General features: G+C 44.0%; 1 protein-coding gene across 1 annotated transcript in view; it reads right to left on the reverse strand.

The window, feature by feature from the left end:
• Positions 1–632: 632 nt before the first annotated feature.
• Positions 633–23965, reverse strand: part of plin6 (perilipin 6) — a 37410-nt gene continuing 14077 nt past the window's right edge. The window contains exons 2-8 of the mRNA XM_056286162.1: positions 12163–12208; positions 11840–12038; positions 11567–11649; positions 9153–9390; positions 8087–8268; positions 1632–1898; positions 633–1394 (exon numbers count right to left, since the gene is read on the reverse strand). Coding sequence (XP_056142137.1) covers positions 975–1394; positions 1632–1898; positions 8087–8268; positions 9153–9390; positions 11567–11649; positions 11840–12038; positions 12163–12208 — 1435 coding nt within the window. The 3' untranslated portion in view covers positions 633–974. The remainder of the gene's footprint in view (positions 1395–1631; positions 1899–8086; positions 8269–9152; positions 9391–11566; positions 11650–11839; positions 12039–12162; positions 12209–23965) is intronic.

The following is a 23965-nucleotide window of genomic DNA, read 5'->3' on the forward strand; positions in this document are numbered from 1 at the left end:
CACTGGGACATTTATGTTGTGAGGTTTTAATGAGTTGATTTGTGTTTGACGGTGACAGTTTACATTAATAAAAGTTATTATATAACATTAATCTGTTAATAATGTCAAAGATGGGCCTAAATCACAACAATACGGTATCAAACATGATCAGCGATACGGACCTCTCGCTGTGCAGTCAACCGGCTGGACCATAACTCTCCCCAATTCAAGAACCGAACACTCATTTACAGCTGCGCACCTGTGTTAACGCTCCAAAATCGAACCACATTTTAAAGACGTCACCAAACAGGAAATGGCAGCCTTGTGGGCGTCTCTCACTAGAGATGAAACTACTTCCATCAGCCATCAACTCATTTGACAAACTTAACAAGATTAAGGCAGAAAATCCCACTCTTTAAATCTCTGATTTACTTTGACATACTAAGCAGCTTTCTGACTTTTCCATCCTTTTATTTGGGAGCAACTTCAAGGTAACATGAGTTAATGCAAACGAATCTAACATGACTGATTATTCATGCTGAGCTCTTCTCAGACACGGAACACAAAACCACAAAGACAGATCGGCTTGGGACCGTTTGAAGTGTAGGACTTGGAAAAGACTGCTATGTACATAAAGGTTAATGTGAAGAATTTTGAACTATGCGTTATAATGTAGAATATCAGGTTATAATTTCTGCCCTCATGGCAAAAGTGTTGAGAACATACGGCATGAGGCCAAATGGAAAATTGTAATTTTTTTTTCTTTATTTGAATCTTTGCTGTTTTATAGTGAGGAGGCAACATTAAAGTTGTTAAGGTGAGTGTTTGATTTTAAAATAAAATCAGTGCTGATGAGCCACAGGGTCCCTAAAACAATCTGCCAATGGCCCTATGGGGGACCAACACCAGCTGGGGCAGTGGGCTCGAAGCAGGGCCCAGTGCCTCCTGCTGGGCTCGGTCGGGGGCCTGTGGGGGGATGTACCAGGACGGGCTCCTCAATTTTCTTCCATCCCTGCTTCGCAGTCTTCGCCAGGACTGGGGCTCAGGTACTCGAAGGCCTTCTGGCTCTGGGACACAAACTGCATGAGGGGCGCCAACAGCAGCTCTGTGGAAGATGCCCGTCGTTGGAAGTGGCTTTCGGGAGGGAATGACAGTGTATCCATTTCCGGGGTCAGTCCCTCCTGCTTCAGGCTCCCCCGCCGGCCATTGGCAGGGGATGGGCTGGACCCTAGGGAGAAACCGGAACCACCGGCGCCTGGGCGGACACGAGAGTACAGACTCTTACGGCGGCGCTGGCGGCCATCCATAGCTTTGAGGAAGAGGCTGTTGGATGAATTACGGTGTACTGCACTCTCTGACTGGAAATCTTCCCGGTTCAGGAAGTCTTCTACTTCCTGTTCACTGGGCTGCTGGAGCTGAAAGACACACACACACGAACATAGATAAAGACAGACATACAGACAGAGTACAAAAGAAAGACGGAGAAGCAGTGAGACAGATAGACAGGAATTGAAATTAAGATGTTATTTGTCCAGCAGATAAAACAGAACAATCTGACTTTAGTCTCCTAGGTTTTTAAATTCCCACCATCCCTACTGACTAGATAGTAAGTATAAAGACAGACAGGGTGACAGATTGGTAAACAGTCTCACCATGTTGTAGAGCAGTGTAGAGTTGACCAGAAACTGCAGCAGGATCTTGCTCAGTTCCTGCAGGTCTGTGAGGATCACCTGCGTCTGGGCGGGTAGACCTCGAATGTCCTGCACCACACTCAAGTCTGCCAGCAGGGATGCCTGATGTTTGATCTGTGCTAAGGACACCTCCCGTAGGGACTCCACCCGGTACACTAGTGCCACCAGGAGGAGCTGCAGGTGCTGCAGAAGAGTACCAAGGATGTCCAGAACACGACCAAGACCCACCTGGGAACAGAGACCGAGATAAGTTAATCAATCAATCAATCAATAAACACAATTTCATGATTATTTGATCTCCTACATGTAAACCAACCAGTAAACCAGTAAGACCTATATAATGCCACAACAATGGTGTTTCACATTCCTGCCAAACACTGTAACAGACATTCACTAGCATGAAAACACACACACACACACACACACACAAGATCTGTGTACGTGTGTGTGTATGTGGGGGGGTGAGATTCTCCCCAATGTGCACAAAAACTTCATTGTGAAATCCTCTTTTCTGTAAAACATCTTCCACAGGGACCATCGGCATCCTGACAGACAGCAGACAGCTGTGGTGGAGATGAGGACGAGATGAAAATGAGGTGAGGATGATATTCTACCAGATGCTATGACACGTATCAACAGTCTTTTTCTCAGTATTAGTTTGAACACAGAAATTCATTTAGAACGATTTTGACTATCACATGTTGAATAATTTTTATATTTCAATATTATAGGCCTGTTCTGCAGTTTGATTCCATGTGTACTGTTTACAATATGAATGTATCTTAAGAAAAACTGTACCCTGGCTCTGCCAAATGACGGAAGCTAAACAGGTATGGGCTTGGCTAGTACTTGGATGGGAGACCTCCTGGGAAAACTGAGTTGCTGCCGGAAGTGGTGTTGGTGGGCTAGTAGGGGGCAGTCTTCCCACTGGTCCCAATAAAAGCAACAAATATGAAAATCCCAATGCCCCAGTGCAGTGACGGGGACACTGTGCTGTAGGAGATGCCGTCCTTCGGATGAGACGTTAAACCGAGGCCCTGACTCACTGTGGTCATTAAAGATCCCATGGCGCTTATCGCAAAAAGTAGGGGGGTCTCCTGGTGTCCTGGCAAACTCCTCAACCTGGCTCTCTCCATCTGGCCACCTAATCATCCCCCCATGTAAACTGGCTCACACTGATTCCTTCCTCTCTACCTCAAGCTGATGTGTGGTGAGCGTTCTGGTGCAAAATGGCTGCCGTGCATCACCCAGGTGGGTGCTACACATTGGTGATGGTTGAAGTGAGTTACCCCTTCAATGTGAAGTGCTTTGGGTGTCTAGAAAAGCGCTATACAAATGTAATAATTTATTATTATTATTATTATAATCAATCCAGCCTTTGCACTCTGTGCGGTTAAATGGCATACAAAGAGGGGTACGACTTTCCCAAAGGGACCCCCACACGTTGTGGTTATGATTTCCAAATGACTTCTAAACTGTCGCTCACTCCAAACAGATACGATGGAAAAAGGTTTCTTTTCTTGTCCAATGACTTGTTTGTGCTTTAAAGCCATCCAGATCTATGACATGAATCACTGAGGACCCATGAGAATATTGTGTTTACCACGTTACCCTGTTAAACTAATCCCACCCACACGAGGCTCAAGACGAAATAAAGAGGCAGTATGATGAGGTGATTTTGTACGGAGCAGAACTGTGTGGGACTGAACTGTTTCTAATCAGTGATGAGTCGTCTGACTAAACTGAGAGGAGAATCGCTGGCGGCGTTTTACTGTCGGCAGATCGAACCAGATCTGCTGGCAACACCACAACACGTGAGACCCCCGACACTGACAACCACAGACTGGCAAACATGAAAACTGCACACTGATGAAAGAAGAACATTCTTCATTTAGTTTAGTCGTAAAACTCAACACACTAACAACACTGAAAACTTGTTGACATTCTAGGAAACTTTATGGTAAAGAAAGGAAAGGAAACGTCCAGTCCATGAGACGGGCTGCTGCAGCTTTAAGCTAGAGAGCGTTCTGGAAATGGTTTCTATCTACAAGCTGTCACCAGTCCATGAACTGGACCTGGTGAACAAAGTGAACCCGATTGGCTCTCACGCCGCACTGCACCAAAACCTGCCCCTCTGTTGTGGTGGGAAAACGGACAGGGGGTTCGATGAGGTATTTAGGTCAGGCAGGACACGGGCTACCCCTCCACCAGAATATACCAAACAATAAACTGCGAGCAAACACTGCTGGAATCTACCAGAGAAACACACACACACACACACCACTGAATTGTGTAACAAACAGATCTGAGGGGAGGCCGGACCGACTGAGTCCTGGACGCTTCCTCAGCTAAAGAGTTCTTAAAGAGCTTCACCAGCTCAACGCCGTCCTGCTTTCTACCACATGTTTCCATCTAAATGATGCTAATGTGGTTTTCTGGTGCTGTCTCTCTTCCACAGCTGCTGACACAAACGACCTGAAAACGAGAGCGGCCCACAAGGTTTAATCCCTTCAACACAAAACACCCCACACATCATGAAGAGAGAGAGAGACAGACAGACAGACAGACAGACAAGCAGGCAGACAGACAAAGGCACACAGACAGAGAGACAGATAGACAGACAGGCAGACATACAGACAGACACGCAAACAGACAGGCAGACAGACATGCAGACAGACAGGCAGGCAGGCGGACAGACAAACAGGCAGACAAGCATGCAGACCGATAGGTGGGCAGACAGACAGCCAGACAAGAAGACAGGCAGGCAGGCAAACAGACAGAGAGACAGACAGACACATAGACAGGCAGACAGACAGACAGGCAGAAAGACAGATAGATAGACAGGCAGGCAGGCAGACAGACAGACAGGCATATAGATAGACAGGCAGACAGACAGACAGGCAGATAGGCAAATAAACAGAGACAGACAGGCAGGCAGGCAGACAGACAGTGAGACAGACAAGCAGGCAGGCAGGCAGACAGACAGACAGACAGACAGACCGAGAGCTTCAAAGTCACATCTTCATCTTCACAAAAGACTGATTTTCTCTCTATTCCTCTGTTACTTCTCTATCCTCCATAATCATTCAAGCTGTCAGTCAATCCATCTTCCATCCCTGATCTTCTGAATGGGAGTATTTGTTCTACCTGCTGTGCAGCAGCTCTGACCTCTAGCGTCGTTTCTTATTGGTGCTCATTAGTTCTGTGATCTGAAGTTTATTCTGCTGTTAGTTTGAACGTAAATCTCCTCCTCCTCCCTTTGATCTGCAAGGAGCATTTCTGAGCCCAGAATCCTCCTCCTACTGTGTGTGTGTGCGTGAGAGAGAGAGAAAGAGGGAGGGAGAGAGAGGGACGGAGGGAGGGAGGGATATATATAGAGAGAGAGAGAGAGAGAGAGAGAGAGAGAGAGAGAGAGAGAGAGAGAGAGAGAGAGAGAGAGAGAGAGAAGAGGGAGGGAGAGAGAGAGAGGGAGGGAGGGAGGGAGGGAGGGAGGGAGGGAGGGAGGGATACACAGAGAGAGAGAGAGAGAGAGAGAGAAAGAGGGAGGGAGAGAGAGAGAGGGAGGGAGGGAGGGATACACAGAGAGAGAGAGAGAGAGAGAAAGAGGGAGGGAGGGATACAGAGAGGCTTTTATCAGTCCATCTGTCTGTTCTTCCTCCTTATCTGATCAAAGTTTCTGTGTGTGTGTGTGTGTGTATGTGTGTGTGTGTGTGTGTGCATGAGTGCTTGTCTATGCACGCAAACACTCCACTGCTGGCGCAGAGTTCCAGATGTCACGTAGGCAGTCTGAGGCCCTGGAGCCACAATCTGCCACTTTCCTCGCCACCGCCACGCTTTTGAGTTTTCTAATTGGAGCAAATTAAGAAAAATTCTCACGTTGAATCAAATCGTTTATGTTCCTCTCCAGACCAAAGCAACCGCGAATACACACCGTTTGAGCTTCATGTCGCATGAGGGAGGAGTTTTTGGATGAAAACAAATGATTTATCTCACATTTAATCAGGGTCAACTAATTTGTTTGATTTACAATTATTATGTCATCAGGACTGCTTTTACTTTGAAAGGTTAGACTCATGTCACCAAAACCACCTCTCTCTGCCTGTCTGCCTGCCTGTCTGTCTGTCTCCCTGTGCCGCTCTCTCTCTCTCTCTCTCTCTCTCTCTCTCTCTCTCTCTCTCTCTCTCTGTCTCTCTCTCTCTCATCATGGTCGTGTGTGTGTGTGTATTTTGACTGAGCCACAGTAATGATGCCTGGGATTTTGTTTTGTTAGCTTACCAGTCTAATGTTGACATGATGGGACTGGAGGACTTTTATACTGTGATGTAAATACGTTATTTTAAAAGTCAGAGTCTCTCTCTCTGTCTTTGTCTCCCTCCCACTGTATCTCTAAAGGGGACAACTCTTACGTCCTTGTTTCTGGTTTTTAAATAATTGATTCTATCGAAGGAATTTTCTGAGCCGTGAGCCAAACCAGCCTAGCCCATATAAACTGAATGGCTAAATAAACTCACTCTCTCTCAATTCTGAAGCAGCATTCTTGTGTTATCATGTGTTCATCTGCTGACCACAGTTGTGTGTTCGCTGGCTGTAGCGTTTTTGTGTTTTCTTGCTTGGGCGGCCCCACGGCGCACCTCGGCCCCCTGAGACACCGGCCTCAACATTTCTGTGGACACGTAGCAGACAATCTCATCTTCTCTACAGAGGACGGTGTGGTCGGACAACCCGTCCTCTGGGAGCAACATGTGACTCTTCTCATTTCGCTCAAGTATTTTCCTCGTCTTCACAGAAAGGAAATACTTCAATTTTTTTTAATGTATATTCACCTGCTAGTGGCGTTTTATTTTTGTGGAGTGTGTGTGCTTTTAATGTACAGCAAAGCAGAATCAGTCAATATTATATGAACCGAATTACTGTCATGTTGCTTACACAACCCCCCCCCCCAAAAGAAAGCAGTACTGGCAGTCAGATATTTGTCAGAGCCATTTGGAGTTTGTGAGGAGGTCAACGGACAATAATTTTGCATTTGCTTGTGTTCAGTGTGCAGAACAAGTAACGTCTGACTTGACGAGAGATTTGAACCCGTGTGGGGTTTCTCATTCACATCTTATCTACTTCTGAAACTGTATTAATTTAAAGCGGTGGACATTTTTCTATGTAAATCACCGTTAACCCTAACACTCTGCATGACGCCGGCCTCTCTGTGTACCGGGGTGTGTTGAGACCAAATCATTTGCATATGACCTCTGACCTCAACGTGGAGGCGAAGAAAGCCCAACAGGAACGGGCCCATTTCTATTGTAAACCAATCAAGACATTCTTCCCACAGCAGAAACAGTCACGCTAACGCCTTCATCACATTCTCCATACCAGGACAAACTCACAGCCAGGCTAATTAGAACACCATTCACAAACTAGATTTTTGATCATCTTCTGGTTTATTGGTGCATGGGAACATCTTGATCAGGTTTCGTGTTTCTGAAACCGTGCATGTGAAAGGTCACCAGATTCAAAGAATCACATGTTGTTTGAACAATAAAAACATGAAAACCGGCTAAGACCTAGAAGCCTTCCCGTTAAGGTGTTCTCTAATAACGCATCAAGAACAAAACAATATGAAGTCGGGCGGAGAAGCTGATCTGACATCTTGGCTCTTGGACCGTCACCGCCTCAACTGGAGAGTAAGAAGAGGAAGTACTGCGGGAGCTGGCGTAGCTTTGAATGATTATTTAGAGAATCCATGTATAACGTCATGATGCTATTACTACAGAAACTGAATCATGTAGACACTTCATCCATACATCATCTTCAACTGTTTCATCCCAGTAATGATGTACTGGTTTGCATGCAAACATGATTTTATAAAACAGTGATGGAGAGGTCTGAGGTCCGAGAAATATGCCACAACCGATGGGTGAAAGGTATAATAACATCTAGCAGAGAGACAGAGAGAGAGAGGGAAAGACAGAGAGACCTCTACATCCATCTTTTTGCTCTCCTGTGTTCTGTTTTTTCTTTTTCTGTTTCCTCTTATAGAAACAAGTCTTGGCCTTGATTTAAAAGCCGACAATGTAATATGTTTTCCCCTTAATCTACTTTACAAAAAAAAAACGTCTATTAGGATTTAAGTTTTGGTGAATGGATGAACTGCTGTTGGATTTTTTTTGTTGGTCTGGTTCTTAGCCCCTCCCCTTTCACAAAGGCCCCGCCCACCCCTTAAACCAATCAGACAGGACCAAACAAACCCAACAGGCTCATCTGACAGAGGAGCAGCTCTCTGAGTCTTTGCTTAGTGAAATACTGACATCTGTGTGTTTGATGAGAGATGGATCGGGTCAGACATCTGGACACGTGACGTGTATAATCGGTGAACATGTCTTACACACATGAAATGTGTGTAATGGGTGAACATGTCTTACCATGTTGGCGGTGTTTCCCATCATCCTGGTGGCGTATCCCAGCCGGTCATAGAGTTTCAGCAGGCGGTGGTAGAGCTGCAGGCTCAAACTCAGCAGGAGGCTCCGTGAGCGTGTCCAAATGCCCGGTTCGTCATCTTCATCTTCATCCTCATATTCTTGCACCCGCATCTCCCACTCTCGACCTGAAGGGGGTAGCACTCAATCAGACCGCAGTTCTAGCTCTGCTACGATCATGTGATCTCTCTGTGAATAAAGAGTAATCCCCTCATGCCCTTCGTGTTTACACTTACTGTTGTATTGTGTACTGACGTGTCCACCTTGTGTCAAATCTCTACACTATACAAAGAAATCCAAACTCTCCTTATTAAAAACAATTAAATAAAATGCCTCCCGGGGTCATTGTGGTCGTTTTGCTGTAGTCATGTTTATAACTGGTGTGAATTTAAATACGGTGACTGGTTTACTGCGGTGGGTAAGACACAGTACCTTTAACTACAGTTAAGACTGAGAAGCAGTACCTCTTAACTACTGATGGTGGGGATGAAGGCTTTACTACGTGGACAATACCGTTTTACCAGTGTGAATTTGCAGTTGTAAACACAATGACAACCAGAGAGTGTGTGTGTGTGTGTGTCCTCTGCATGAACACACACACACACACACACAGGGTTATTTGTGGAATTTAACTGCCACAAGTTTGACTGTGTCCACACTCAACACAAATATGCATACAGGGCCTTCATCACACACAGCCACCACACTGAACCAGCTTCTCTCTCTCCAACTCATCAGTTTCTTCTAATCAGATCGATGGATGTGTTTACATGACCACTTGTCTGTTGATAATGTTTTATTAAAGCACTGCATGAGGAGAAGGACCTCTTGTGCCTCCCCGTGGCCTAATCAAGCAACATGCCTCTGACACTACTACTGTTTTCTTGGTGTCTCTTGGTTCTGGTGCATTCATCTCAACAGCAGCCATCCAAAGCTGTTTACAGCAACATGAAAATGCTATGTCTGCTCTGCCCCGACTGCCCGGGCACCTCCCGTCCCCATCCCTACTCACGCAGCGTGGGCGGCAGTGGCAGGTAGTAGGCGGTGGCATCCTCCAGGCGTGTAAGGACCTCGTCCACGCCAGAGGTGGCGACCCTCCCGACCTGAGAGGCCTGCAGCGCGCGCATGGCGGCCCACGCCGCATCCGACAGCTGCTCGAGGCGATCCAGAGCACCGTCCAGCCCGTCCACAACGCGTATCTGCACGTCATCCATCGTCAGGTAGAAGGCGTCCTTCAGGTGGCCCACGACCTGGTGAGTTCAAGTTTTATTTATCAAATGCACAACAATACAGTGCGGCAGACATTGCTGGCAATGAAATGCATCAGGCCAGTATCAAAAAGCAAAAAAAAAAAAAAGACTGAAATTTAAAGTTAAAATTGAAATCTAAAAAATGTGGAATCTGAAAATTAGCAAAATAAAATTAACAGTGTTTACAGGCCAGCATGGAATCTAAAAAACAGTATCTACAGACCGAAAAAATATAAAATTAAACTAAAATCTGAAATTTAAAATCTAAAATTTAACAGTTGACGGTTGAAATGTAACAGTATTTACAGACGTAGATATTATGTAACAAATACGTAAACTATATATGTACATAATGTAGGCCTGGTAAGAAGAAAAGTGAACAGTGCAGACAGAATAAAGTGGGGAGTTAGCATTTTGTGAGAGAGAGAGAGAGAGAGGTGTGTGTATGTATGTGTTCAAGTGTCCAGAGTCTATAAGTTCAGGGGTTTTATGGATTGCAGGTAAAAGCTGTCCTGAAGCCTGCCGGTTTGGGCCCAGATGCCCTGGTACCATGTGCCAGACAGTACAAGAGTGAACAGTTTGTGGCTGGGGTCCCCAGGTATCCGCTGAGCTTTCTTCCTACACCTCTGGGTGTAGAGGTCCGGCATGGCAGGAACCTCAGCCCTGGTGATGTGCTACACTGTTTTCCAACACCCTCTATTTTGTATTTTTGCCTGGATGAACATACTTTTTTCCCCCATCTGTTTTATCTTGTTATAAAATACAGATGGGAAATTTGCATGTTATGGTGAACTCTGGCACACAAACAGTGAAGTTTATTAAAGTGCACTTTCTGTGACAAATTAACTTATAAAACCAGTTCATATAAAAGCCTGGAGGTTGGTGGTTGTGAAATAGGTCGACTGAGTAGTTCTGGGAAAACCTACTGTTGCTCCTCCACCCTGTCCCCAGACAAATAAAGCTTAAACTGTCCAGTAATATGCATACATGGTGTAAAAATGGATCTTGCACAGTTCTGTATTTTGAAGGCCATCCATTACACGGTGTTTTTAACGGACTCAGATGCTCATTCAGGGAACGACTAGGGATGCCTCAGTGTTCTCCTGAATGACTCAGAAGGTCTTTTGTTCTAGCAGCGTAACGTAGCAACGTAAAGAAAACTGTTTTAGCCCTGAGAATTGGTTAACGGACTTTTTGGACTTATCATCAATGGAACGGGTGGCTGTGTCAGTACTCCAAGAATATGATATTGGACTTGATGGACCGTGGGACTACATAAGATCCTATACGGAAAAAAAAAAAACTTAAACCCAGGTGTCCTAATATAATACTGGTCCCCTCATGTTTACACTAATGTTATGTAAACTGATTAAATGTTGAACCCCTGATGTAATATTCTGTACCCCATCATGTTATTGTTGTCGTTTTTTTTTTTAAACTTTATTTCCTTTTTTCTAGTTTGGCACACCCTATGTTCCTGGATGACCCTTATGCAATGGTGGGGCATGTGTGTAGCTGTGGGGGGGGGGGGCTGTGTAAAATGTAACTCCCCTCGTGCCTTCCTTTGGGGAGGATCTCTCAGCCTGCTGTGGCATGGCATGCTGTGGGTGCCTCCTCCTGGGAGGCGCTGGGGCAGGTGTGGCTTGGTGCCTCTGGGTGGAGCAGGATACTCAGCCATTGGTGGCAGGGCTGGCTGGGTGTTCTGCCCACTTCAGTGGACTGACCTTTCCTCCAACCCATGATTGTCATATGTTGGTGTCTACATGTTTGTAGTGCTGTAGGGCTTTATGTTGTATTGTCTACGGCACGGCATAATGTGTTGTATGTGACATGAAAAAATTAAAATTGTATCAAGCATAAACTGGACAGAACGGCTCTAGGTTCCACAGCAGACAACATCTGAACCCTGATCTGAGAACGTCTTCCTTATAAGGGAATTCAGCAACTCCACAATCCTCATCAATATGTTCTGGCTGACACATTTTCTCCAGAGTCACGGACAAACATGAGAATGAAAATCTAGACAAGTCAAGAACGATCACTTCCTGGTTACCACTGGAGTTGGCATAGCAACCAATGAAGGCTGGTTAAGTGTTCTTTATGGAAATGATCAGCTTGGGTGGAAGGTATGTTTGACCAATAAGAGTGCCATGTTCTGTGATGAAAATCCACCCACCTCCTCTGTAGACTGGTGCAGAACTGGGAAGTTCTTCTCCAACTGGTCCAAACCCACACAGGCGTAATCATTGGCAACCTCAACTGGAACAGAGTGAGAAAACATTAACATACTGTGTGTATATGCGCGTGTGTGTGTGTGTGTGTGTGTGTGTGTGTGTGTGTGTGTGTATGAGAAAGCAGTCACAGAATTTGTTCCTTTATCTTTCTGCTTTAGCCCACTGGTGTTCATCTGCTGGTTGTACTGGTTTCGGTGGATTTAAAGTTGACCTACTTTGAGGCTCCAGAGTCTGGATGAGAGGGGTCGCGCTGCGCATGGCGGCCGATGAGACGCTCCTCACGCCAATCTCTGCCATGCCCCCCACCAGACCCAACAGTGGGTAGCGACCTTTGACCTCTGTGTAGGCTGAGGTCACAGACTGCAGAGCAGAACGGACTAGTGGCAGGCGAGTGACGCGCTCCACGGCATTAACCTGCCAGACAAGAGGAGAGAGGAAGCTTCAGGGCAAGCAGCATGGTAAGAATGCTCCAATCTACACATTCGTTCCATTTCCAGTTTCTATGGCATCTACAACCCCCCCCCCCCAAAAGACTCACCTGAAGATTCCGACGGTCCAGGTATGACATCTCCCTCTCACTGAGTCTGAGAAGAGAGAAGAAGAGAAAGAGAGGTCACAGAAGGGCTTCAGGGAATCCCGAAGACCTTTTTTCCTCCCACATGGATTTAATGTTCTTGTGTCTCAAACAGCCCTCAGCTCAACATGAGGCACTCAGCTGTCTACGGGCCACAAAGCACATGTCTGTTCAGCCTCGCTAGCATGGAAATCAACTTTCTGGCAGCCAGTGGACCAATGAAAATGGGCCAAAAAAAAAAAACAGAGTCTGTCAGTCACAAAGAGGTTATAAGTTAATGAAGCGGCACTGACTTCTGAACATCAGCCTTGTCATTTTTCTCAATTAAAACGTTTAAAGACTGAAGAAGACAGGCTGTGAAGAATCTAGTTTCAGGTAAAACACGTTCGCTTTTGACACACAAAAAAATACCAACAGATCAATCATAAACCATTTGATTTAGCATGCGTTGCTAATAGTATTAGCTTGATTGTGAAAAAACAAAAAAAATAAAAAGAAACATGTCATCTCAAACCAACGTAAACAGTAATTAGACTGTACTGGCGACAAAACTGTAAAAGACGACAACAAAGTATTCAACCAGGAAAGGATTCAGACTGTTAAATAAAGACCAACATGAGCCCAGATACGGCATTTAAGCAGCGAAAACAGACTGAAAGCAATCTCCCCAAAAACAGAAAGGAAAACCCCCAAAAACAAGAAGGCGAAGAAGAACAGGAGGAAGATGTAGAACAGGAGGACATCCCAGAAGAACAGGAGGAAGAAGAAGAAGAGGACACGCCAGCAAGAAACACTTGAAGTCCAACAACAAAATGAAATGGAACCAAATGAAAGCAGTAGATGGAGCTTTTTAAAGGAAAATAGCGCAAATGGATCACAACATAAGAACATTACACACACTGAATAATTTCTAAAATAGACAACTTCAACGTTGTGAAGTAGAACTCATCTTAAAGAACAATACTGTATAACCTGCTGGCGTCACAGAAAAATTCATCCAAGCATCAAATAATGCACATATTTGCATATATAAGACTAGAGAATGGTTGATTCTATCAACAGAAAACGACGGTAAAATTTCTACCTCTGCTTCAAATCTGTAGCTGGCGCGGCCTGTCTCAGTGACGTCCTGTGAGACCTGCTGGATGAAGACGAGGAGGTTATGAAGCAGCGATGGGAGCCGTCTCATGTGACACTGACACAGAGAACAGGAAGACCTCCTTTCACACCAAAACTCTGGTTTCAGGAAGGCAAACCAGGGCCTTTCACAGCCGGTGACAAATGGATTAGCAGAGTATGAGGAGGCCCATTTACAATACCCCTACCAGTGGAGTCACACAGACTCCAATTGGAAGCAGCTTTGAGTCATACTGAGAAATGATAAAAAAAACATTCTCAAATGACAGGCGCGGGCATGGTTTGTGGGATAAGGCATCATTAGGTTAGCCAACTTTTAAGTTTTTAGTTTTGCACACAGGCTGCCATCTTTCTTTGAAGAGGAATGAATCATACATATATATATATTAAACACACACACAGCTTTTGTCAGTGGGCAAGGTCAAGGACATGGGAGAAATGGGAAAATAATGGATGATAGAAAAGTAATAGAAATTCAATTTATTTATATTTCACTTGTATAAAGTTGACGGGAATACTTTTCAGTTTTAACTCTTAACGTTTTACTTATTATCATTCTTTCTGTCCATCAGGGATTTCAGAGTCTTGTGTCAAAATCCTTTCCAGATTATTCTTGCACAAACGGGCTTCCTTCTCTCTTTTATTTCTCTCCATTTTCATCTGGCTTGTTGTAGAGAAGCGAGGTCCTATTGAATAACGGCCAAAAGAGAAATCGGTTCTCGTTACAAAAGGCTGTAAACCATTCACCATGGTCTCACACTTGGATAGTTTTGTGTGAATTACTATGTAAAAAGTGAATAAAGTTGTGACACCATATAATTTGACACTTGGAACAAAATGGCTGAAGTAACGCTATAGGATAGGGTAGGATGAAGCGGGAGATTGACAGGCGGATTGGTGCAGCATCAGCAGTAAGGCAGACATTGTACCAGACCGTTATGGTGAAGAGGGAGCGGAGCCGGAAGGCAAAGCTCTCAATTTACCAGTCAATCTTCGTTCAAACCTCACCCATGGTCATGAGCTTTAGGTAGTGACTGAATGGGTGAGATCGTGGATACAAGCGGCTGAAATGAGTTTCCTCCGTAGGGTGTCTGGGCTCAGCCTTAGCGATAGGGTGAGAAACTCGGACATCCGGAGGGAGCTCGGAGTACAGCTGCTGCTCCTTCGCATCGAAAGGAACTAGTTGAGGTGGTTCAGGCATCTGATTAGGATGCCTCCTGGGCACCTTCCTTTGGAGATTTACCGGACACAGCCAACTGGGAGGAGACCCTGGGGTAGACCCAGAACTCGCTGGAGGGACTACATGTCCAACCTGGCCTGGGAATGCCTTGGGATCCCCCAGGAGGAGCTGGAGGGCGTTGCTGGGGAGAGGGACGTCTGGAGTGCCCTACTTGGCTTGCTGCCACTGTGACCCGACCCCGGAGAAGCGGCTGAAGATGAATGAATGAATAGATGTTTCCATTCTGCTGAAAATGTTTAAAAAAATAATCTCAATCAAATTCCTTTCCTTCTCTGTCAATGATTTTTTACAGTCAAAATGTGGTGAAGGATCTGTGACGTGAATGTGTCAAACGCAAATCCTGCCCAGACACTGGCTGCTTTTGTATTTGGATGGAGACACATCTAGTCACTCTCATGGGGCAGAAGAGATACTCTTCAAAATAAAGACCACCAAAATGATTTTTTTTTTCCTGCCAACACAATTTTTTCCTGAAGGATTTCTCGGTATAATTTCACAATTACACTGTATGAACATACTAACAGGGATCCAGAACTCACATGAGCTGGGATTAAAATGACACAATAAATGAACTTTGACCATTACCAATCTTCAAAACAATACATTTCTCACTTTAGCAATGCATAGGAGTATATTTTTATGAATGGAAAGTCAATGGAAAGTTATGCTGTGAATTCCAACTAAACTGAACATTTTGACACACTTACAGCCAAAACATTTGATTTTGCCTTTTTCTAAGACCTTGAGCCAGTCTCCTCCAAAATCTAAACCAGGTCATCTGGGGACCGCTGACCACCTTTCCTGAAAATGTCCTCTCCTTTGCTGCAGCTGTTTTCCAATTTTCAACTTGTTGACAGATAAACAACAATCAAACAGACAAGCAACACCAAAAACATGGATGGGCAGATGGGACATTCTATTTCCTGTAACTGTGTGGGATTAGAGTAAACATGTTCTTAAAATAAAATTTTTGTCAAATCCTGCGTCAGACATCAGAATGGTCACCCAACAAGAGACATTAACTTCACCAATATTATGAGTGATGTTATAATAATCTCATAAAGAGGGTGTGGTCAGGAGATGCGGTCCCTTTCCACTGAGCAGAAGGAATGATCCACTGCCTGGCATGAAAGGTTAAACAGTGAAATGATGTTTCATAGGAGAGAATTTATTTTTCCAAACACTGCTGATTGCGGTGACTTTGCACCATGGGTAAATCATTTCCGGTCTCTCCAAAATGCAGAGATGGGTCATGTTGACTGCAGACAGAACCAGTTAGCACAAGTTTGGACTTTTTCAGAGGAAGTCAGCGAAAAAGGGAACCGGATGAACGGATCGCTTCATACTGTAAGTGGCTCCAATGCATTACATCAGCGGGTAGCTCTGTTCCCTGGGGGTAGGACATGGTGAAAGACTGGCTTACTTCAGAAAACTAAACCTTCATGTGACAGACACATTTTCTGGAATTTCACATCTTGTAAGAGTGGGCCTGAATTACAAAAAGAAGGAGATTTCTGTGATAATATGCAAGTCATGCGGGAAGCTTAAACTGTATGTTCTCAGCATTCATCTTGATTATAATGTTTATTTCATGAATTTTTAAAAACAATGGTGTGTGTGTGTGTGTGTGTGTGTGTGTACATCAAATGCAGCAATGCTCTATAGACCACTGAAATGTGATGTGAGTTTTCCACACAAAGAAGGCGTTCCAGTTCCACTGCCTTACTAAACTAATGGGAAAATGTATAGGGTTATAAATTAACATCAAAATCAGAATCGGAGTTATTGGCCATGCAAGTTTGCGCACATGGAATTTGATTCCAGTCTCATGGCTGTCACAGTGTACTTAACATGGAATAACAACACTACAACACAACACAAGTTATTGCCTCAACTTACATCCAGCACCAATACTGACAATTTTGCTGAACACCTTTGGATTAAATGTGAATTTTGAATTTGTTAAAGTGACATTGTGTAATTTTTTTAATTTATTAGGATTTGTGTGTACACATTAAATTGAGACCTTCAATACACCACTTTATTCTACTGTTATTGCCTCAAATGGTCTGTTGCGAGAAGCATGGGTAATATTGCTGTATGATGGTATTTCACTGCCAAAATCTGCAGGCGCAAATGAGATCCATGCACACGGATGTAGAGGAGCCACACGCACAATTCAGACAGCTGCACACGCATATTACTTTTGTGAGCCCTTTCACAGCACTCTCGCGCAAAATATCTCTGCTCATGTGCGCAACATTCTAGCCTACGAGAAGAAAACCATGCTTTGAGCATGCGCAGAATCCTAAAGAGCAGATGACCGTTATCTCCGAGTACACAACTACTATCACTGTTCTCCTGCTCACAAAACTTACACCTGCTCTCTCACCAGTGGTTTTTCTTTTTGGCAGTAAGTGGGTGGACTCATTCACCATTGTATCCCTAATTGTATATTGGTTCATCATCATCATCAGTTCCGTAACCTATGGAGGTCGTAGGAGCACAGCTGATGCCTCAGCAAGTCTCGGTTGAGCCATCATTGTGTTTCAGTAGGGGGAGTACCCGGTGGTTCCTATTTCCTCTCCAGGTATGGATAGCCGTTGGTTCACAAAGGAACTCATCCGCCCTTTGACAGGTTTTCTTTTTAGTCCTGCTGGGTGTCCACACACCCCCCTCAAAACAACCCAAGGGTTGAAGTGGGGGTGCCGGTTTAGTCACCGACAACCCAGCGGTTGCAGTTTAATGTCGTACCCAGGACAGATATATTGGTTACAAAATCTGAATCAGAATCATATTCATTGCCAAGTAGAGAGAATATAAAATGAAGGCAAAGGAAAAGGCATATGGCGAGTTGTATGAGAGGTTGGACACGAAGGAAGGAGAAAAGGACTTGTACTGATTGGCTAGACAAAGGGAGTGAGCTGGGAAGGATGTGCAGCAGATTAGGGTGATGAAGGATAGGGATGAAAATGTCCTGACAAGCGAGGAGAGTGTGTTGAGAAGGTGGAATGGGTACTTTGAGGGGCTGATGAATGAAGAAAATGAGAGAGCGAGAAGGTTGAATGATGTGGGGATAGTGAATCAGTAAGTGCAGTGGATTAGCAAGGAGGAAGTGAGGGCAGCTATGAAGAGGATGAAAAGTGGAAAGGCGGTTGGTCCAGATGACATATGTGTGGGGCACGGACGTGTTTAGGAGAGATGGCATTGGAATTGTTTTTTTTTTTAATTTTATTCTTTATTTTTCACATCAGTATATATTACAAAATGTATATCAAAACAATAAGTTTCATTTTCTTCTGCCATTCAGGTTGTTTTTTAAACTTACAAGAGAAAGTAAAAAAAACAAACAAACAAACAAACAAAAAACTATATATATATATACACACATACACACATATATATATATATATATATATATATATATATATATATATATATACATACATACACACACACACACACACACACATACATATAAAAAAAGGCAAACTTTAAGAACTTTATACAATTTGGGAGAGGTAACGTGTGTACATAAGACTATACAGGAGAGAGGTGATATGAGGATTCCCAGTTTGTGGTAGGGAGAGTGTGAAGGTTCCCAATGCATGGTAGGGAAAAGGAGTGTGAGGGTAGAGAGCGAGGGTGTATTAAAATCTAATTAATTCAATATCTCCACATAATCTGGCCTTAAGGGCCTCACATATTTGACCCACTTGGTCCAGAATTTAACAAACTTCTTTTTCTGAAGACAGGGGGAAAAAGTAATCTTTTCCATAACATAAATGTAATTTACTATATCTATCCACTCCTGAATTGTGGGGGGTTCAGGAAGTAACCAATGTCTTGTGAGTGCTTTTTTACCAGCACATGTCAAAATACCAAATAAATATTCATCCGGCCATCCTGCCTGGAAATCGGCATTTCCTAAGAATATTGGGGAAAATTGCAAGGGCAGATCATTATTAAGTATGCTTTTCAATGCTTTGTGAAGCTCTGCCCAGAAAGGTCTTATCATTGGGCACTCCCAGAATATGTGCCAGTGGTTGGCTTCCTGAAGTCCACACTGTCTCCAACATTTGGTGTCCCCCCCATCAATATGTGCTTTCTGTTTTGGTGTAATAAAAAATCGACTAAAACACTTCCATCCAAACCCCCGCCACATGTGGGAGTTGGTGCGGCATTGGAATTTTTAACTAGATTGTTTAACACAATGTTGGAAAGCGAGAAGATACCTGAGTGGAGAAGAAGCATACTGGTACCGACTTTCAAGAATAAGGGCGATGTGCAGAACTGTAGTAACTGCAGAGGTATAAAGTTGATCATCCACAGCATGAAGTTATGGGAAAGAGTAGTGGAAGCTAGGTTAAGAGGAGAGGTGATGATTAACAAGCAGCAGTATGGTTTCATGCCACAAAAGAATACCACAGATGTGATGTTTGCTTTGAGAATGTTGATGGAGAAGTATAGAGAAGGCCAGGAGTTAATTTGTGTCTTTGTGGATTTACAGAAAGCATATGACAGGGTGCCGAGAGAGGAGGTGTGGTATTGTATGAGGAAGTCGGGAGTTGCAAAGAAGCATGTTGGAGGGGTGCAGGATATGTATGAGGACAGTGTGACAGTGGTGAGGTGTGCGGTAGGAACGACAGACGGGTTCAAGGTGGAGGTGGGATTATATCAAGGATTGGTTCTGAGCCCTTTCTTGTTTGCAATGGTGATGGACAGGTTGACGGACAAGATCAGGCAGGAGTCTGTGTGGACTACAATGTTCACAGATGACATTGTGATCTGTAGCGAGAGTAGGTTGCAGGTTGAGGAGAGCCTAGAGAGGTGGAGTTACGCACTGGAGAGAAGAGGAATGAAAGTCACTAGGAGCAAGATGGAATACCTATGCATGAGGGAGGACAGCTGAATGGTGAGGATGTGGCGAAGGTGGATGGGTTTAAATACTCAGGGTCAACTGTTAAAAGTAATGGGGAGTGCAGAAGAAAGGTGAAGAGGAGAGTGCAGGCAGGGTGGAGTGGGTGGAGAAGAGTGTCAGGAGTGATTTGCAGCAGATGGGTACCAGCAAGAGTTAAAGGGAAGGTTTACAAGATGGTTGTGAGACCAGCTATTTGATATAGTCTGGAGACTGTGGCACTGACGAAAAGACAGGAGGCGGAGCTGGAGGTGGCAGAGTTGAAGATGCTAAGATTTTCGTTGGGTGTGACAAAGAAGGACAGGATTACGAACGAGTATATTAGAGGGACAGCTCAGATTGGGCAGTTTGGAAACAAAGCAAGAGGGGCAAGATTGAGATGGCTTGGACATGCGCGGAGGAGAGATGCTGGGTATATTGGAACAAGGATGCTGAAGATGGAGCTGCCAGGCAAGAGGAAAAGAGGAAGGCCAAAGAGGAGGTTTATGGATGTGGTGAGGGAGCAGATGAAGTTGGCTGGTGTGACAGAGGAAGATGCAGAGGACAAGAAGAGATGGAAACAATGATCCACTGTGGCGACCCCTAACAGGAGAAGCCGAAAGTAGTAGTCTTCCTCTGTCACACCAGCCACTTGCGTGTCTTCCCTCACCACATCCATAAACCTCCTCTTTGGCCTTCCTCTTTTCCTCTTCCCTGGCAGCTCCATATTCAGCATCCTTCTCCCAATATAACCAGCATCTCTCCTCGACACATGTCCAAGCCATCTCAATCTTGCCTCTCTTGCTTTGTCACCAAACCGTCCAACCTGAGCGGTCCCTCTAATATAATCATTCCTAATCCTGTCCTTCTTCGTTACTCCCAATGAAAATCTTCGCATCAAAATTATAGCTATATGATTTGTGAAAAGACTTAAAGAAACTCTTGATGAAATTATAGAGGAAACTCAGTCAGGATTTATGTCTGGCAGTCATATAGCTAACAATATAAGACTAGTATTCGATACTCTAGATTATATATGTTGTTATAACGTATATATTGATGCAGAGTGTTCATTATTAAGTAATAAGCAATTAATAAATGTATAAGGAATGTAATTCTAAGAGATGTGGTTATCATACCTTCTGCTGTCTTCTACTGGAATAACATTTAACTATTAAGAAAAAGAAGTACCTTTAAAAATTATACATAGATGTTATCCAGTGAAGACTTGCGTCATTAAATATAGTATGCTGGATTTTGACACTAACTGCTGTTTCTGTAAAAGTTGTGAAGAAACTTTATTACATTTGTTTTGGGAATGTTTGTATAGCAAAATCTTTTGGACCAATATGGTGAATTTTATAAACAGAAATGGCGTACACTTCATTATCACTGAGATGAATGTATTGTTTGGGGTTCAGAAGGATGACGTTAATAGTATAGATGATTTGTACTTTGTCAATCATTTCTTATTTCTCGGCAAATATCTTCCCTTCATTAACCACTTTAGAGGGAAATGAAATAGAGGTGGTCAATGTGTACAAATACCTGGGTGTCCTGATTGATGACTCCCTCACTTTCAAGCCACATGTGGAGAATCTTGTGGAAAAAGCTGAGCCTGAAACTGGGTTTTTATTTTCAAAATAAGTTGTGTTTTTCTTTAAATGTAAAAAAGTGACTTGCTGCTGCCACCTTTTTACCTGTGTTGGATTATGGAGTTCTTTTGTATATGAATGCTTCTGCTCAATGTCTCCACGCGTTAGACACTGCCTACCATTCTTCTTTGAGATTTATTACTAATTGCAAATCATTGCCACATCACTGTGAGTTGTATGCTCGGGTGGGATGGCCTGCTCTGGCCACCCGAAGGCTCAATCATTGGTATACTTTTATATACACTGCTCAAAAAAATAAAGGGAACACATAAGCAATGCAATGTAGCTCCAAGTCAATCACACTTTTGAGATATCAACCTGTCCAGTTAGGAAGCAACACTGATTTGTGAATCAATTTCACCTGTTGGTAAATTGTCTGATTTCCACCAGGTGGAAATCAGACAATTTGCAAGACAACCCCTATAAAAGGAATGGATTTGCAGGTGGTGGCCACAGACCATTTGCCTGTCCTCATCTTTTCTGGCCGATCTTTGGTTAGTTTTTCATTTTGCTAGTGCCCTCACCACTAGAGGTGGCATGAGGCGGTATCTGCAACCTACAGAAGTTGCTCAGGTAGTGCAGCTCATCCAGGATGGCACATCAATGCGTGCTGAGGCAAGAAGATTTGATGTGTCTCCCAGCACAGTGTCCAGAGCATGGAGGAGGTACCAGGAGACAGGCCAGTACACCAGGAGACGTGGAGGGGGCCGCAGGAGGACAACAACCCCGCAGCAGGACCGCTATCTGGTCCTTTGTGCAAGGAGGAACAGGAGGAGCACTGCCGGAGCCCTACAAAACGACCTTCAACAGGCCACTAATGTGCAGGTTTCTGCTCAAACAGTGAGAAACAGAATGCATGAGGATGGTATGAGGGCCCGACGTCCACAATTCGGGCCTGTGCTCACAGCCCAACACCGTGCAGCCCGATTGACCTTTGCCAGAGAACATCTTGGTTGGCAGATTCGCCATTGGCGCCCCGTGCTCTTCACAGATGAGAGCAGGTTCACACTGAACACATGTGACAGACGTGAGAGAGTCTGGAGACGCTGTGGAGAACGTTCTGCTGCCTGCAACATCCTCCAGCATGACCGGTTTGGCGGTGGGTCAGTGATGGTCTGGGGAGGCATATCCTTGGAGGGCCGCACAGACCTCTACGTGCTAGCCAGAGGTACCATGACTGCCATTAGGTACCGGGATGAGATCCTCAGACCCATTGTCAGACCATATGCTGGTGCAGTGGGCCCTGGGTTCCTGCTCATGCATGACAATGCTCGTCCTCATGTGGCCAGAGTGTGTCAGCAGTTCCTGTATGTCGAGGGCATTGATGCTATGGACTGGCCTGCACGTTCCCCAGACCTGAATCCAATCGAGCACCTCTGGGACATCATGTCTCGTACCATCCGCCAACGCGATGTCGCAACACAGACTGTCCGGGAGTTGACCGATGCCCTGATCCAGGTCTGGGAGGAGATCCCTCAGGAGACCATCCGTCGTCTCATCAGGAGCATGCCCAGACGTTGTAGGGAGTGCATACAGGCACGTGGAGGCCACACACACTACTGAGCCTCATTTTGAATCATCTTGAAGAATTTCCACAGAAGTTGGATCAGCCTATGTTCTCATTTTCCACTTTGATTTTGAGTATGATTCTGAATCCAGACCTTAATGGGCTAATGATTTTGATTTCCATTGATCATTCTTAGGTTATTTTGCTCTAAACACATTCCTCTGTCTAATAAATAAAGATTTTCAGCTGAAATATTTCATTCATCGAGGTCCATATTGTGTTTTTAGGTGTTCCCTTTATTTTTTTGAGCAGTGTATATAAGGTAATCCTCGGTCTACTGCCTTCCTACATTTGTGATTTAATTGCACTGAGAAGTGCTGGTCCTTACTCCTTTCGTTCTCTTGACTATGTGTTGCTTTCTGTTCCATATGCCCGCACTGAATTGGGTAAAAAGGCTTTTGTTCATTCTGCACCTTTAACCTGGAATATGTTGCAGAATGACTGGAAACTTACAGAGTTAATCTCACTGAGCTGTTTTAAATCCAAATTGAGAGTACTTGAAGCTGATTTCACAACATGTACTTGTTTTTTATAATCTGCTTGCAATTTACTTTTTTCTAAATTTTTTTGTCTTTTGTTTGTGTTTTCAAATGTGTAATTTTGCAACTGTGTGATTTTGTATCTGTGCTTTCTAATTGCTGCTGCCTATCTTTGCCAGATCTCCCTTGAAAAAGAGGCTTGTAATCTCAACGGGATCCTTCTGGTTAAATAAAAATGAATTAAAAAAAAAAAATCATATAAACACCAGCAAATTCTCTGACTAGAGGCCAAATTTTATGGTTTTTAAGAGCCACTCTTAATATATATTTGGAAACTTTAAAATACTGCACAAACATTAAAGCCAGAAATACTCTGTTTGTAAAAAATATTCTGTGTGTTTGTAAAAAATATTCTTTAACTGAGGTTTAATTGAAACCCCTCCAAGCACGTTTATTTACTTTAAGTATTGCTGTTCCTTTTGACAACACTATATACTTTGTTTTCTGTAATGCTTGTATCCGGTTACATAATTGTAAACGTCAACAACTTAAATGTTTTTTTGATTTAAAAAAAAAAACAAAAAAAAAACCTTGGAAACCGGTTCATAGAAGGTTCACAACTGTGAACCGGCACCAGTACCAGCACCAGCCCAGTGGAAAGGGGGTAACAGACAAAGTGTTTGTTGTTGTAACGCACTCTAAAATTTACACCTACCGGAATAGTCCAGGGCAGGGATGACCTAATCACAGAGTTAATTTCAATAAGTTGCACACTTCGTATTTTATGTTAGA

This window comes from Lampris incognitus, chromosome 9 (genome assembly GCF_029633865.1).
Source record: "Lampris incognitus isolate fLamInc1 chromosome 9, fLamInc1.hap2, whole genome shotgun sequence".
NCBI lineage: Eukaryota > Metazoa > Chordata > Actinopteri > Lampriformes > Lampridae > Lampris > Lampris incognitus.